Source organism: Haliotis rubra, unplaced genomic scaffold (assembly GCF_003918875.1).
Source record: "Haliotis rubra isolate DU_JTF1 unplaced genomic scaffold, ASM391887v1 Scf279, whole genome shotgun sequence".
Taxonomy (NCBI): Eukaryota; Metazoa; Mollusca; class Gastropoda; order Lepetellida; family Haliotidae; genus Haliotis; species Haliotis rubra.
The window spans coordinates 420138-437481 of NW_025766880.1; the positions used below are offsets into that span (position 1 = coordinate 420138).

Sequence of the window (17344 nt, forward strand, 5' to 3'; positions counted from 1 at the left end):
GTTTCAGGAGCAGTATGTAGGTATTTGACTGACATCCATATTAACAGCATTCTTGCCCCTTGTTTGGTTTTACGCCGCTTTTAGCAATATTCCAGCAATATCAGGGCAGGGGACACCAGAAATGGGCTTAACACATTGTACCCATGTGGGGATTCGAACCCGGGTCTTTGGTGTGCTGAGCCACGTTTAACCACTAGACTACCCCACCGCCCTGTTTATTAATGTTATTGTTTACATGTGTATTTCTTGTTTGTCAATCATTAAAACATAACCTGTTATTATGGTGTATATTTTGTGTTCTGAGGAAGTGGAAACATGGTTACAGTGAGGTCTGTGATCTACTTTCCAACAGCAAGGTCTCCTCACTGGACCGTCTACATCATGCGTGGTAACGTTGAGCACTAGTTCTTATATTCTTTGAAGATCATTGAATACCTGTGACCATTTCTGTCCCAGAGTTTGCTCCTTTCTGAGGCAGGTGAGATATTAAATCATTTATGATGCAGACACTGGTTGAATGATCCGTTATTCTGGTTGAATGGTGTATAGCTGCAACTGTCACTGCATAATAAAAACAAAATGGGGACTATATATATAGTATAATCTGATTTAACATTCACTGTTATTTCTGAGAACTCGGTCTCCTTGCATTTGTGTACCACTGGATGTAATGAATCCAGTTGCCCTTTTCCTTCTTGCAAGGTATTGCGTTACCTGTTGCCACCATCATGTTAGAACCATTTAAGATTCATGGACCCGAAAAGATCCGGGTTAGAATTGATCTTCAGCAACTCATCCTTGTCCTAAGACTAAAACGAGATTCAGTGGTCGATCGATGTTCACTTACTGCAATGTCTGGTCAGGACTTGATTATTTACAGACTGTCATGGACCATCCCTTGACTCCAAGGCCAACTTGCACAAAGTATCATAAGCATCTGCTAAAGTATGGGAGTTACAATCACCTTAGTTCTTAGAAACCATTGTGCAAGTATATCCATGTCTTTATCCTTCTGAGCCTAGTCTTAAACAACTGGGGAATATTTGTGTAGGTCTTCGGTCAACACCCAGCTCTCACACCATGTTTGTTTCCCTTAACAAACAACTCGGGTATATTGTGTCCATGCTGTCTGCCCCATATCGATCACCATGACTTTATCCATATGAGCGTTTTCTCCTAGGTTATGTCATTAAGGTGCCACGAGCCTCACATGTGAATACCGAGGCTAACCCATCTAAGCCTTGTCACAATGCTTGGAGTATGAATTTAACCATGCCCTCAGTCCCAGCTTTCGATACCAAGGGTTTATCAATTTCAGCGTTGTCTTCTCAACTTTGGTAGATCTGTAAGGTGGTATCAGCCCTATCACTGGAAACCCGTCTTTAACCAGACAGCTTTGCCTCAACAAACTCGCATATACATGTATATGTAACCGTGCCATCAGTCCCAGCTTTCGATACCGAGGGTTTATCAGTTAGATCTGTAAGGTGGTATCAGCCCTATGTCTGGAAACCTGTCTTTATCCAGACAGCTTTGCCTCAACAAACTCCCATATACATGTATATGTAACCGTGCCATCAGCCTCCATCTCTGGACATTGTAATGACCATCATATGTACAGTGTGGTTGCCTGGCAGAGCCGAGCCAGCAATGCCGGTACTGTCTGCTTCGAACAAGGGGAGAGGGACGTGTCGGCAACACATCTTCCACTTCCTCAGCAGGTGCTCGATGGACCGGTCCGCGCTGTGACAGGAAATAATACCAGTTAGTTATCACTATAAGTCAGGGGTGGAAATAACTTTAAACTTGCTAGTGTACTCCGGAACAGTGGCACATGTAAAATCACTTGCCCTGATAATTTTTCCACTATACCAGCCGTTTTTTTGTTGATTTTTTAAAATAAACAACATAATTAACATTGGAAAGTCAACTGGACACCGGTACAGTGTGATATACAAATTTGCTTGCCCTACAGAAAAAAAACACTGGACTCGGACGTCGGGCAATGGGTTATTTCCACCCGTGTAAGGGAATAGAGAATGTACAAAAATATTGAATTGTCTTTGTTTGCTTGTTGTTAAACGCCACATACTGCAATATTCAGTCATATGATGTGCTGTAAATTATCGACATTGACAAGGAATCAGTCAAAACACAGCATGAACACCCTCTATTTAATCTCTTGAAGGTCTGGGCTACAACTAGTCTTCAGCAACCGAAGCTTGTCTTAAGAGACAACTCGATCGGGTTGATATCGATCATCATTTCATCAAATTGCATTGATCAGCAGGCATGACGTCAATCACTGAATTGATTTGTCCAAATTTTAGCAGCGTTTAAAATTCCCGCCTGCCCGACCGTCCGGAACGGTCTATTTTCATCTCGGACGGTCAAATTTCAAAAGTAGCCTGGCCGGTGGTCTGGTAGATATTTTTACCCCAAATAGTAAATATTTCGTAATATCAGACAGGTTTTCTTGTCGTCAGTTTGAAGTGTTTACAGTATTATGATGATTATGTTAAACTACTTACGATTGGACAGTTCATGTTGCGATAACCAATCACAACACGTGTACTTTCAGTTGACCTAAACTCGGTGCATTGCCTGTTAATGCTATATGTAGTTAATTGCGATGCCTACAAACAGTAAACCTTCAGAAACCTGATTTGGTTTGGTTTTTATTGTTGAAAACCGGACAGGCAAGTTTGTATCCGGACTGCTTATTTTTTAAAGTTACCAGTCCGGCTGTCTAGCTTGGAATTTTGGGAGTTTTAAACACTGATTTTAGGCACAATATCACAGAGTGCAGGGTAAAAACACAAATAAACAATCCCTTTAGCTTTATGTCTGGTATAGGTGACTGGAAACCAGTTCTACTCCAGATTCATCACACACAGCTCACAACATTTACAAGGCACAAAACAAGATGTTTAGCTAAGGACATGACTACATTACATGGGTGTTCACAAGGGAAATAGCTACTGTATTGACACTGTACAAGAATGAACAGTTCTTATTGAGAAAACCAAAGCGTGAGTCCCTTACAGAGTGAGTACTTCCAACACTTGTGTAGCTTTGTCGCAGCTATATTTCCCCTGCCTGTACATGATTGCTGATGGGGCGCTACATGATGTCAGCCCCAAACCACACATTCCTCACTCGTCAGCTCTTCGAGAAACTTGGGATCATAGGATCCAGTCTTACCTGAATCCAAACGAGGGCTGTGGGAGAGTGTGACAATGTAGTTTACATCAGAATGCGCCGTCATCATAATTATTGTTCTATATGTGGTTTCTATTCCTGGAACAAGTACTGGTATGACTTTAAACTTCTGTTTTGACCATTTAGTCAATCTAAAACAAAGCTCTGCTCTCGTTCCATGTGTTGGAGGTAAAATATGTTCCTGGAAGTCAGTTGACTTCATCCCATTTCAATGGTGTACTGGTCCAGACTGGATTATTTACAATTACAGACTGCTGACACATAGCTTGACTGACTGACTGACAGAGTTTGGTTTTACGCCGCTTAAGCAATATTCCAATGCCAATGCTTCTGAATCACCATCAAACTGTTATGACACCCGGTGTTCGCCGACCTTATCGCCGTAGGTATGCATCACAAAGACATGCATAGACAAGTCAATTATCCACTTGTGAGTGAGTGAGTTTACTTTCACATCGCTTTTAGCAATATTCCAGCAACATCACAGCGGGCGACACCAGAAATGGGCTTCACACAATGTACCCATGTGGGGATTCGAACCCGGGTCTTCGGCGTGATGAGCCAACGCTTTAACCACTAGGCTACCCCACCGCCCCACATAGCTGGATTATTTACAATTACAGACTGCTGACACATAGCTGGAATATTGCTGAGTGCGGTGTAAAACTAAACTCACTCACTCACTCTTTCAGTGGAGCGTCTCATGCTTAGCCATTGTTTAACCTGACCTTCTCTCCTGGTACGTTGTCCAGAACTCAGCTGCCGGGGTCAGCTGGAGGAGGTACGCCACAGTGGCCAGGATGTCTTCGAAATCTGAAGCATTAACAGCATGCAATTATCTGCAGTGAGTGAGTGAGCTGGAGTAACACGACCTTGAACAGTTTTAGTTAGGTGTGACAGCTTTTTGTGGTGGAAAGAGATGAACCACTCGAAACACGGCCATGGAGCTGTCACACCAATTAAATAATCAGGACGCATCCTGTCACAGGATCAAGGCACTCTTAAAGACCACAATCTCTGTAAGCAGAAGGTACCACAGGTACTAACTGTTGCAGTGAACATTTTGACATGACATGCTTTCTTTCCCCAGTAATGCCCTTGTCATACAGTGTGTATCTATGACATTGTCCTGATTGTGGCTATTTGTTTTCTACTGTTTTTTGATTTGTATTTTCTGCAAAATCCTTCCTAGGCAAATTTGGGCACACACATGGTGTAAGGTCCCGCGAGTTGTGTCCCTTAGGTGACAAATACACTTACAGCCTTGAGTTCCTCTACATTCTTCCCCTGATTAAGGTCCCGCAAGTTGTGTCCCTTAGGTGACAAATACACTTATAGCCTTGAGTTCCTCTACATTCTTCCCCTGATTAAGTTTCAAGGTTCATCATCACCATACAGGTGCTCGTGTGTTTCACTGTAACGACCTGCAGCACTTTATGTTTTCCTCCCAAATCTAACTGAGGCACTGTGATATAACTGAAGCACCTTTCAAAACGGTGATAATCCAACTCACTTACTCATCACCATGTGACAGGTTTCCCATCGTGATGAGTGAGTGAGTGAGCAAGTTGGATATTATGCTGCTTTTCGCAATATTCCAGCAATATCACGGCGGGGGACACCAGAAATGGGCTTCCCACATTGTGCCCAGGCCTTTAACCACTTGGGGGGCGGTGGGGTAGCCTAGTGCTTAAAGCGTTGGCTCGTCACGCCGAAGACCCGGGTTTGATTCCCCACATGGGCACAATGTGTTAAGCCCATTTCTGGTGTCCCCCGCCGTGATATTGCTGGAATATTGCTAAAAGCGGCGTAAAACTAAACTCAGTCAGTCAGTTTAACCACTTGGCAAATGAATGGCTATATTAAACGATATTTAATACAAAGCTAATGTAGCAAATGGGCTGTGGATATTGATTTACAAGAATGAATAATAACTTAATCAACAAAACTGGATCTCTGAGGATGCTGTTTGCCGAGCGATAAAAATAAACCCAACTAACCACTTGGCAATGCACCCCTCTCTTCATTCGCGACCCATGAAGAACCGGGTTAGAATTGATCTTCAGTAATCCATGCTTGTTGAAAAAGGCAATTAATGGGACCGGGTGGTCAGGCTCCAGTTGCATAGATCGATGCTCTTTGCTGTTGATCACTGGATTGTCTTGTCCAGACTCGATCATTTACAGACCGCCGCCATATACGTGTAGCTGGAATAATGCTTAGGGCAGCGTAAAACTAAATTCACTCACTCACTTCATTCGCGATTACCTTTAGTGGTATAAAAGCAATCAGACCCAAGTATGACGTCTTGGGGAGGTAGCTGCAGGAAGTCAGGCGAAAACTCCCCCCAAGTAAGGCCTAGGATTGAGACACCACACAGTCCGTTGGCTTCGCAACTCCTGCGGCAGTTGTCAAGACAACGAGGGTAGTTGGCACTGTCGCTGAGGGTGACAAATCCTCCACATTTGGCAGCAAGGATTCCTGGAAGAGCTGTGCCTGCACCAAGCTGCCAAAAATGACACATACATGGTTTGATAATGCTATATGTCAGTGTATGAAATAAGGCCTGTCCGACCGCCCGTCATGGTCTAGATTTCTGACGGACGGTCTAAATTTACAGCTAGCCACCCCGAGCGTCGAGTAAATTTTTTAGATGTTCCATACATCTGAGTAAATTCACCATATTTGGTCTGGTTAAATCCATTTTGGGTTGGTAACATTTTGAAGTTACCAGCCCTGATGTCTGGCTAGATTTTTGGCTTATTTCATACACTGCTATACGTTATGCTAACACATAGATTGTGTCCAGATTAATAAGACATACTGGACACAATATTTTGTAGAAACAAATCTTTGAATCTCAAAACCAGTCATTGCTAAGAACTATGAATCTTGACCAATGGCATTTCGATGGTAGCTATTCCAGAAGGTAATCGATTTCCTGAGTTCATTTCTTTCTTAATGTTATGCATTTTGCCCATAGACATCTGGGATACCTTTCGTAATTTTAATAGTTAACTGACTGACTGACTGACTGAGTTTGGTTTTACGCCGCTTTTAGCAATATTCAGCAACATCACGGCGGGGGACACCAGAAATGGGCATTAATAGTTAACAGAGATTGAGTTCAAATGAATTCGTATCATATAAGGGATGCCTGATTCATGCTGAAGTCCAAAGTGACTCCGACAAATATTATTAACAGACCAAGTTTCATAATTGGGACAAATCTGTCATTCGAACCTACGGACAGCAGATCCTGGTATGTAAATGTAGTGAGTGAAATGAGTATGGTGATTTCCGACCACTTACAGTAATATTCTACAGTATAGTGGTGGATGACACCATAAATAGACTTCGCAAAATGTACCTATGTGGGGAATCGAACACAGCCTTCTGTGTGTCCAATGTAGGCTTTAACCACCAGGCCATCCGGATGTCCCAGTATATAGAAATACTGGCACCTGCATGCATGGTGACATTAAGAAAGGGGGGTGCCTGGGTGAACTAACAATTACCCCAGGGCAGTCAAACTAACACTGCAAAACAGGAATTCATAGAAACTATCTAAAATGCTGAGTAGTCACAAATAATTTTGATGGTACTGTCATCCATATTCTTTCCATCAAAGGTTTCTATATTTCCAGACCCTGAATAACTGATGAGATTTCACTGACCGGCCCACAAATGTTACAAGATGGTGAACTGGCATCTCATTTGTCATATTGATTTCGAATGGTCGATCCTCTTTCATAGAATCTTCCACTATACTCTTACTCAATATTGGATTAAGGGCGTCTAGAAGGTCATTGCCACTACTTACCTCCAGAACGTGTTTGTTTCTGATCTGTTCTCTGTGGAACCAGACATACTGGGCCAGAACCGGGGCACAGGGCCACACGTACATCCCAAAAGCAGGGTCTATCACCTGAGGAATACATGGCATTGGGTTCAGCACAACTTTCGTGCATCACTTCACTTCACTGACCAACCATGTTACCTAGAGAGAGAGAGTTATCCAAGACATTAATTACAATCAAATCAACACAAACCACAAAACACTATTCAATGCGACGTCTGGAAATATAAGTTAAAATACGTAGAACCTCCACAAACAATTACTAAAAACATCTGGGATATATTAGAGCGGCAGTGCATGTAAAGGGAGATAACCATTGTAGGCTTGGTGTAAACACTTGAAAACTTCAAGTAACACACATTGTTCAAACTGAGTGGGATACCTCTGGAATGAGAATTTCCATCGTCTCCTTTATATCAGAAAAGCTGAATCTTCTTTTGGATTCCATTGTGTGTGTAGGACACGTAAATGTATGTCCCAAACGTACGCAGGTTTCAGATACTGACTGTAAAATGCGGAAACTTACGGAAACTTGAAAAATCCCAAAATACTGTCTTGCAAACATGACCTACATGTTGTCTTTCGTGTTGTCGTTTGCATTTTTAACAAACATACTTATCCTTTTATACACAATAGCTCGATATTTTTAATACTGAATAACTATAGCGAGTGTAAATGAAATGCCTGAGCGAGTGAGATAAAATGTTTTGGATGGACCCGGATATTGAAATCGGAAATGGAAACTTAATATATGCCCCTTGTAACATCGAACATTTGTTTGTGCCAGCGACAGAATTCTACTATCTGTAAACGACCATGGCAATATATGCATCGGTCGTATACGTAGGAGGCTATGCAGTGAAAAATTGTTGGTTTTGTGGAGTTCTTTTACAACATTCCACTGATTATTGATGATGTATGTCAGAAGCGACTGTGTTGACAATGGCGGAGGCAGAAGGATGCGAGATCGAGAAATCGACCAGAAAAGCAAGAAAGTGTAAATTTTTACGTCAGGTTTCAGCTAAAGATGAGATCCACGCAAGATTCAAGCAGGTGGGCACGACAATATTATCATTTCCTTCTCTTTTATCGTCAGAATAAGGTGTGAAAAATCGCCACGAAATGGCGATTTGTTTGTAAACAAATCATAAGACTCACAGTTTGAGGGCATCAGGGGAGTAACAATAAGGTTTATTGAGCGTAGGTTACATAGCTCCAGTGGGTCAGTACACAGATCTCGTATGACTCTTCGATCATGTGTGTGTGTGTGTTTACGAAAATTCCTTATTCTTATTGTGAGGACATTTTTCATTCTTGTATTGGCAGATTCGTGATATCTTAAAGAAGTCAGAAGAAGAACGCACAAATGAAGAGACAGGTATTTTAAAGGAGTCGCCCGAAGTAGTCAAGGCTGTTCAGAAGAGAGACAAGATTCAACATGCACAAAAACAGAGGGAACTTGAGGTTGGTTGTCAATGATCATGATAATTAGCCTAACACTGAACACAAATACTCAAATCAACATTCAACAGCGAATTTGGAAATTTCTTGATTCTAAATGGTTACTCAGAGGTTTCAAATCACATATATATATATAATCCCTCATTGAAACAGCTGATTTGACATTCACATCATTGTGGAAGTGAGTATTTATAGGATGTATTGTTTTTCACATACTTCATTTCCTGTTTAGATATCTTTTTTTGCTCTGAAGTAACCTGATGATAGGAATTTCCTACCTGTCAAATGGAAATATTACTGAAATGGACTTAAATGTAGTACATTTTGTTCAACAGATTGAAGATGAACCTGATATCCTCAAGTTGAAATGTCAGCAGCTTGCTAATGCAATCAAGGCCTCCAACAAGATAGTCATATACACCGGAGCAGGAATAAGTACTGTGAGTATTACTAGGACTCTAGTAACAGCTGCAACCTGGACTACCTTTAGTAATGTCTGACTCTAAGGCTATGTGTTTTGTACTACTACTTAGTTGATTGACCAGCTACCTTAACATTCAGGTATCAGTTTATATTCCTCCTGAACCTGGTATTCACAAACGATATTTACTTTTCCTGGTCAATACAACAGATACAGTAAGCCTAGACATGTATTGATGCGTTAAGTTGTTTGAATCCAGGTCATTAAATTGGGAACACAATATGCTGTATCAATGTGCAGTTAGTGTATTGGAAAGTTATGACGTTTTCATTTGTAAACAAGATAACTGAAATGTATTATAGGATGTATATGAGTGTGTGAGCTATACTGACATTAACCTTTGAGTGTGTTAGAGAGTTATAGGACTGTAACTATTGAGTGTGTGAGTTACAAGTATAGTCAGTGTATGAAATAAGGCCTGTGCGACCGCCCGAGACGGGCTAGATTTCTGTTGGACGGTCCAATTTTACAGCTTGCCAGCCCGATGGACGGGTGAAAAAAAGAATATTCAGATAACGTGTCCGATGGCACTGTCTATTTAGTACATAAGAAGGACTGGTTAAATCTCTTCTGGGCTGGTACGTTTTTGAAGTTACCAGGGCAAATGACTGGCTGGGTTTTTGGCTTATTTCATACACTGGTATAGTGTGTGAGTGAATTTCAAGGACTGACTATTAAGTGGCGTGAGTGAGGTTCAAGGATTGTATGTTTGTTGTCTGTTCCCCAGGCTGCCTCCATCCCAGACTACAGGGGCCCTAACGGTGTGTGGACTCTACTGAAGCAAGGGAAGGAACTCCAGTAAGTCGGACATACACATTCGTTCTTTTATGACAATCTTATAATAATCGATATGTTAACAATATAATATTCATGAAAATGATGCAAGGTAACTATTTGGGCCTTGTAGATGCCAAGGAGTTTGGCACATGCTGGTATAGTATTAAAGCTACCAGGCCTCATTCCTCTTCCACTAGTTCCAGGTATGTGAAATTAGTCTGAGGGTGAATATTTTGCAATATGCAATTCCACTGATAACATGAATATTTTCAATGTTTGTTCCACAGGGCACAGGATCTGTGTGATGCTGAACCCACCTACACCCACATGGGCATCACCCAGCTCTACAGAGAAGGACATGTGAGTAACAGAAGACAGCTAACTGATACATACTTCCTGCTGCTCATACACAGGGTTTCACAAGGGTGTTGACAACACTAAATCACTGCTTTTTGTAGCACAATTTGGAGCTGTATTTTCAGTTAACAAAATGTTGTTAATGACAGCATAATTTTTTAAACAAGAATGTGTTGGTCAGATTAGGCCCTAAGTGTCCCGAGTGCTGATTAAATGAGTATTGGGTGGTCAAGTTTGGTGACTTGATTGACTGAGTGCCAGTATAGACCAGGGTGCTGTTGTACAAAGCAATCTTAGCGCGCTAAGGTGACAGTAACTCCCATTCCTTAAAATAGACTTAAGACAGTCTTAGTACTAAGGTTGTTTTGTACAACGGCACCCAGCAGTGTAAGACTTTGCTAATATCTATCAACCACTGGTTTGTCTGACCTGAACATGATTGTTACAGCCAGTATCAAATAACTGGAATATTGCTGACTGCTATGACATGTGAAATAAACTAGCTCTTATGATACTGCATATGTTAATAATAGTTTGATGTGAAACATCTATGAGGTCTTGATGTCTGGAAACTAATGTGTTTGTGCAGTGTTTTATGGATGTAATCCAGAAATGTCATTATTAGTCTTTTGGAAACTTGCCTTGTATTTGCTGTAACTGTTCATGCTGGATAGACAGTTTAGTCTTGTTGTATTCTCTTGCAGCTTGTATTTGCTGTAACTGTTCATGCAGGATAGACAGTTTAGTCTTGTTGTATTCTCTTGCAGCTGAAGCATGTGGTGTCTCAAAACTGTGATGGTCTTCATATACGAAGTGGCCTGACCAGGAAGGTGTTGTCTGAAGTCCATGGGAACATGTTTATAGAGGTAGCTGTGATAACCATACAGAGATGCAGTATCTTGATAACTGTAACAGTTTAAGCTTCATTCTCTGGAATAAACTTCATGGAGGATCCATGTTCCAGAGGGTTCCCAGAAACCTCTGTTTGTTGTAAGAGGCAACCTATCGGATGGTTTAGTCGGGTTTGGATGATGTTTTGCATCATGACTGTGTGGACTATTACACCTTATATTAACATTCCCCTTGCATCAAATACCCTTAGTGCACCTGTATGCACACGTGCCACGTTTACCTTCTGTGTTTTAGGTAACAGTATCCATGATGACATGATGGCATATGGATATGTGTGTTACTGTTATTCACTTACCTTTTTATAGAATCAAACATGTCATGATAGAAATGATGTTAATGTCTATTCTGACTTGTATAGAGAACAACAAATAAGATTTGATTTTGACTTCCCTCTTCAGCAATGTAAAGAGTGCAAGCCACATCCAGAATACATCCGACTGTTTGATGTGACAGAGAGGACTGGTGTCCGGCGCCATGGAACAGGACGGAAATGTCACAAGTGCAATAACCTGTTGCAGGATACTATTGTCCACTTTGGGGAGAAGGGTGGAATCAAATCTCCATATCGCTGGAAGGAGGCAGTCAAAGCTGCTAACAACTGTGATCTCATTCTCTGCCTAGGCTCAAGTCTCAAGGTAATTCAGCAAACTTGCTTTGCCACAGTACTGAATGCTTGTCGCTTGTGCACATGGGACCCCATTGGCTCCATGCTTGTTAATTGTGATCAAGACGTCCCCATTACTCTATGCTTGTTGATAGCGACAGCCCCTCACCTCCCAGTACTGTATGCTTGTTGATTATGGTGAGGTGAGGTGAAATTGTGTTTAACGTCGTACTTGAGAATATTTCGCTCATATCATGACGTGCATGTGTATGTGTATGTGAGGCTGCTTGTACTAGCCCAGACTGAAGCTGGTTTTATAGTGCTAGCCCACTGAGATACCATGCCGCAGTGAAGCATGAATACCCCACTCAGACACATTATACTGACTCCGAGCCGACCAGTCCTTGCTGTACCCATTAATGCCGAGCGCCAGGCAGGGACCAACAAGTACCATATTTTAACGTCTTTTGGTATGACGCGGTCGGGGATCGAACCCGCGACCTTCCGCTCTCTGGGCAGACGCTCTAACCACTACATCACGGAGGCGGTCTGTTGATTATGACCACCAAGGGCTAGTACTCTATGTCTGATAAAAGACTTTATCTTCATCACTTCAGGCTTTTAAGTGAAGTAAATGAAGAACAAACTGGCACAAAAATCACCAGTACACTTTGACCAAGTACTAGTTGGTAATTTATGTTTGACACAGTGTGATAATTTTCATGATGTTTAAACATGTTAAAATGATTCCCAACTTTAATGGCCTATGCATTGTGGTGTTGTCAGCTTCTGAAGAAATACTCCTGCCTGTGGTGTCTGAACCTCCAGGTCCAGAAGCGACCCAAGCTGTACATTGTCAACCTACAGTGGACCCCCAAGGACAATGTTGCAACACTCAAGATCAATGGTAAGGTCACATGGCACTCACTCGGCATTACTTGGTTGTCTCTTGACAGGGTATCAAACTCCAAACAATTTCAGCCAGACCACAGGGCTGGTTAGATGTAAAACTTGCCAGCCCTGACCAAAACTTATCTGCCCACAAAAAAACCTAATTAAATTAAAACTTGTAAAATAATATTGAAAGAAACTATTACTAACTTCATATACATGTCTAAATTTTTAACCTGACCGTCGGACAGGTGAATTTGAGAATCTGGCAGTCTGTGTTGAAATTAACCTGTCCCGGGCGGTCGGGCTATCAGGTATTTCGAATGCTGCTCTTGATCATCAGTCACTGATGTAGTGTATATGCCAGACAGAATTGTCACTTGCTTTTGGGTGCACTCTGTTGTATGAGCTGAAGGGACGCTAACAAGTTCAAGCACATTGACAGGCCTACCACGTGTTGGCGAAGGAAGTGTGATAAAAACATCCCAAAAATGAGTGATTATCATTGATATATTGACATGGAGGTTTTCCGATCAGTAATGTACCCATGAAGATTTGGGTTAGAATTGGTGTTCAGCAACCCATACTTGTCGTAAGAGGCGACTAACGTAATGAGGTGGTCACACTCGCTGACTTGGTTGACACATGTCATCATATCCCAGTTTGCATAGATGGATGATCATGATGTTGATCACTGGATTGCGTGGTTTAGACTCGATTATTTACAGACCAGGGGCATATAGCTGGAATATTGCTGAGTGCGGCGTTAAACAACAAACCAAACCACAGATATAATGTATATGCCAGACAGATTTGTCTCCGGTCTTTGGGTGCTGTATGTTGTATATGGTGAAGTGACACTAATAAATTCAATCACTGTCACATGCCTACCATGTGTTGCCCCATGAGTGAGATTAAAACATCCTAAAAAAGAGTGAATATCATTGTCAATTGTTATTGACATGGAGGTTTTCCAGTCAATAATGATTACCATGGAAGCATAAAATACTCTGCAATGTGTCAGTGATATGTTTGTAAATTGTAATCTATCTTACAAAAGTAGGATTACTCTCTTGTCAATGTCTAAACAATGGTGTTTACCCCAAATGCTCAGTTTCTTTGTTCCCATTTGTCTTTATATTTTATGGTTTTATTTAAAGTTTTAAAACTTGTACAGTTAGAGGGGTAACAATTGATTAAACTATATCAGTGCATCACTCTTTTCCATGATTACCGAAATTGGTGATTCAGATTATTGAATTTTTGATGCATTACAAAATATATATTGATCCTATGGCAATGTTTTGCTGGCGTATAAAGATATTATATGGTTACCATTTGTGCTGCAATTTAATATTGATAGTATTAACATCCATAAAAAATCCAGAAGCTGTTATTATTTTATTTTCCATTTGTTTTGATGAGTAAAATAACCTTGCTTGAAGAGCTGTGTGGGTAGCCATTCTCCATCCAAAAACTGTTCCAGTCGTATATATTCTGCAATGGTATCTCAATAGTGTATTTACTGTCAAAACACTACTGCAAGAGTAAACATGCATTAGCCTTCTTGTAGTGTGATGAATACTTCTGAAATATTGCTGCACCATTGTGCCATCTAATGTTTCAGGGGGCGGTGGGGTAGTCTAGTGGTTAAAGTGTTTGCTTGTCATGCCATAAATCCGGGTTTGATTCCCACATGGGTACAATGTGTGAAGCCCATTTCTGGTGTCCCCCACCGTGATATTGCTGGAATATTGCTAAAAGCGGCGTAAAACTAAACTCATTCACTTACTCACTCTAATGTTTCAGGGCGCTGTGATGATGTCATGCAGCAGGTCATATCCTGTTTAGGGTATAGTGTTCCGGCTTACAAACGGTAAGGATATAATAATATTGTCTTGTAACCTTTTTCATCACAGGTAATCTTCCTGTACAATTACCGAGTTTATGCTTGTTTTCTCAACTGGTCACAGACAGGAAGAATTGTGCGTGTACAATGGAATAGTGTCTACAACAGATCAGTATCATTTCCAAATAATAACTTCAATATGGATCTGAGTTAACCAAAATGAGTTTGTAGAGAGTTACTTATCATCAGATTAATTTGCATAGCAACCAAATCTGTCACTGTGAAGTTAATTAATGCTGGTAATGGACAAGCCTTGAGGTAAGAAGTTTGGCCAGTATCAAAGAATATGAATGAAAATGTCATATCACAGACATGCACAAGTCAGTGTTTCTATCTTGTTAAGCCTATATCACTTTGGCAAAATATGGTGAAACTGGTTTTCAGGAGATGTGTCTGCAAACATTGGTTGATTTTGACTAAATTTAGTTTTGAGTATCGGCAAATATTCATGGATATTTATGATACCTGTTTGATATTTCAGAGAATTAGATCCACTCTTCTCCCTCTCAACACCACTGCGGAAAAAGGAATTAAAAACTACCTCAAAGAAAATTCTTGCTATTCCTGAAGGCTATATAAAACCAGCAGTAATCAGGAGGAAGCCTCTGACCAAAGATAAGAAGTCCAATTATTCCACTATCAAGAACTTACTTGGACACCAGCAGCTGCAGCAGGATGAGCTGGCCGACTCCAAGGCTTCTGTGGACCCTACACATTTGCTCAGGGTGGATAATCCCTCCTCCATATCTTGTGATATGCTTGACTCTGTTCTTGTGAAAGCAGAACACCCCAATATAGCAGCTATGCAAGATTCTGATAAGTGCTTTAGACTCTCAGGTGTCTACACTAATCACATGTTAATACCTCAAGTCATTCCATCTCTCCATGTGCCAGTTGCATTCCAAAGTGCTGTATTAGCCACTGATGGTGTTGGTGGCCACGATCTCAAACTTGTGTCCGTACAACCAGCTCCCCGACCTCGAGAGACTCCTGTTCCTGTAGATGTTCCCACTCTCCCAGGGAGCGTCATACTGGATCATTGTTATTGTAGACAGATCAACTGCCAGTGTCAGAACTCTCCCGAGAAGAGTCCTCAAACCACAGTAGTTCCTAGCATATCCAGTGTTCAGTATTCGGAAAGTGTTCAGGATCAAGCTTTGGACTTGTCACCCACGTCAAGTTCAGTGGACCATCCTCTTGACTTATCACCACAGGCCAAAACGCATCACTGTGTCACAGCCAAGTTAGTGCAAACTCCTCATATAGCTACAAGTGAACAACCTCATTGTGATGGAGTCATTTCATCGGGACCACCAGGACTGGTTCTAGCAGCCTCCTTGAATCCTGGAGAAACATCCTTTGAGACATTTGGTGATCTCCAGAAGTATTGTATGATGGGCTTCCCACCCTCCTTTGTATCTAGCCCACCCATTTTCCACACTCAGCCCATCCTGTCCCAGCCTCCAAGGTCATCTCCGTCTGTGTCATCACCATCAGTGTCTACAAATAACACTGTATCAGGGAGCAGGCAGGCCAGCACTACAGGAAAAGTGAAAGAAGAAAGGGATAGGCTGGGTTCACTGACTTCAGATATTAAGCAGGAAAAGGGGGAGCAAAGTGTTGTAAAGGATGAGGAAACCAAGCAAAAGTGTGCTCAACGAACAAAGCGACGCCTGAGCTCAGCCTCATCAGTGCCAGGCTGGTTTGGGAAAGGTTTGGCCATTAAGAAAAGGCGCAAGTTTTGATTTTTTGCACACAAAAGAGCAACGTTTCTTGACAGTATTGTGTTAAATAATCCTGTGTGGATTATTTGATGATTATTCACCATGATGCAATAAAACTAAAAAGTTGTTTTTCTTTATTGCTCATCAAGCCCACAGTGTAAATGTTTGTTTGGTCCAATGATCAAAACCCTATTGAAAATACTCATCTGTATCTAGCTATCTATAGTCCTGTTGAGATTTCTTGAGAAATTATTGTTGAATGAATTTATTTACCACATTGTGTAAAGTAAAATTTTGCTGAAGATGCACCTGTCCAAAACGTATGTTTCTTTACAATGAAAACAGTTAATGAAACAGTTGACTCCTGTTGTTTCAAAGAGCTAAGGGTATTTAACATGCTTAACTGATGCAATATGATACAGAATGTGGGTGAGACTGTGACGTCACTTGGAGTTGGATGTGAAGGGATTGAATGTAGGAGTAAAAGCCATGAAACAATCAGTTAAAACTATGGGTGAACATAGTGAAGTTTGAGGTTTAAGTTAACAGAATGAGCTTACATGAAACGGTCAAAGTTGGACTTGAAGGAATTTGATAAAGTCGAGAGAACAAGTTTTGAGTCGACAGTGTGGATATTGAGACAGAATCTTACCTGATGCTAGTACAAGTGCAGTGATCAGATCATTATAGTATGGAATATCAAACCATTTCAGGTTCAGGAAATTGAATAACTATCACGAGTATTGTAGTGATTCATGAAATGATCACTGTCATGATCCCAACGACCTGGGCCCCGTTCCTCAAAGCGATCGTAGCGCTACGACAGTCGTAAGCCTATGTTAAAGTATGGGAGTTACGATCAACTTTGCGCTACGATCGCTTTGAGGAACGGGGCCCAGCACATGTTTGTATGAGTCTTCACATATCATTGTCAGCTGTAAACAGGTTGAACATGTGCAGGGAACAGATAGAGTAGCCAGTATGTATGGTAAGGGAATCATTTGAAAGTGTAACATTAGTGTGTATGGGGATGATTGATATGTTCTGGAGCTGTTCATAATTTATCACAGCTCATAGGAGGTAAGTTTATGTGCCCAATGTGTACGTGGTCTAACATGCTTTCGGGGCGGTGGGGTAGCCTAGTGGT

At 41.3% G+C, this 17344-nt stretch overlaps 2 protein-coding genes across 4 annotated transcripts; one reads left to right on the plus strand and one right to left on the minus strand.

The window, feature by feature from the left end:
• Positions 1–584: 584 nt before the first annotated feature.
• Positions 585–7796, minus strand: LOC124281071 (probable methyltransferase-like protein 23). Of its 3 annotated transcripts, XM_046717081.1 has the most exons (6): positions 7464–7796; positions 7046–7150; positions 5491–5728; positions 3951–4035; positions 1566–1743; positions 585–1428 (listed from the first exon to the last, which is right to left on the minus strand). In XM_046717081.1, the coding sequence occupies exons 1-5, from the start codon at positions 7644–7646 to the stop codon at positions 1578–1580; spliced, it is 777 nt and encodes a 258-aa protein (XP_046573037.1). In that variant the 5' UTR covers positions 7647–7796; the 3' UTR covers positions 585–1428; positions 1566–1577. The 3 variants fall into 3 exon arrangements, with proteins under 3 accessions (XP_046573037.1, XP_046573038.1, XP_046573039.1); XM_046717082.1 differs by lacking the exon at positions 585–1428 and having other exon boundaries at positions 1488–1743; positions 7046–7222; XM_046717083.1 differs by lacking the exons at positions 585–1428; positions 7464–7796 and adding an exon at positions 7275–7412 and having other exon boundaries at positions 1488–1743.
• A 100-nt stretch (positions 7797–7896) lies between these two features.
• On the plus strand, positions 7897–16980 carry LOC124281070. The gene is made up of 10 exons (XM_046717080.1): positions 7897–8134; positions 8408–8545; positions 8878–8982; positions 9751–9821; positions 10088–10160; positions 10925–11023; positions 11468–11704; positions 12460–12580; positions 14374–14440; positions 14955–16980. The coding sequence occupies exons 1-10, from the start codon at positions 8000–8002 to the stop codon at positions 16216–16218; spliced, it is 2310 nt and encodes a 769-aa protein (XP_046573036.1). The 5' UTR covers positions 7897–7999; the 3' UTR covers positions 16219–16980.
• The last annotated feature ends 364 nt before the right edge of the window (positions 16981–17344 follow it).

Bases quoted from the DNA above. Each gene is read 5' to 3' on its own strand.
- LOC124281071 (XM_046717081.1), bottom strand. From the start codon at position 7,646: ATGTTTGCAAGACAGTATTTTGGGATTTTTCAAGTTTCCGTAAGTTTC. The intron at 7,151-7,463 runs GTATCCCACTCA...TGTATTCCTCAG, and splicing joins TGGAAATTCTCATTCCAGAG to GTGATAGACCCTGCTTTTGG. The intron at 5,729-7,045 runs GTAAGTAGTGGC...CATTTTTGGCAG, and splicing joins GAAACAAACACGTTCTGGAG to CTTGGTGCAGGCACAGCTCT.
- LOC124281070 (XM_046717080.1), top strand. From the start codon at position 8,000: ATGTCAGAAGCGACTGTGTTGACAATGGCGGAGGCAGAAGGATGCGAG. The intron at 8,546-8,877 runs GTTGGTTGTCAA...TTTGTTCAACAG, and splicing joins AAAAACAGAGGGAACTTGAG to ATTGAAGATGAACCTGATAT. The intron at 14,441-14,954 runs GTAAGGATATAA...TTGATATTTCAG, and splicing joins AGTGTTCCGGCTTACAAACG to AGAATTAGATCCACTCTTCT.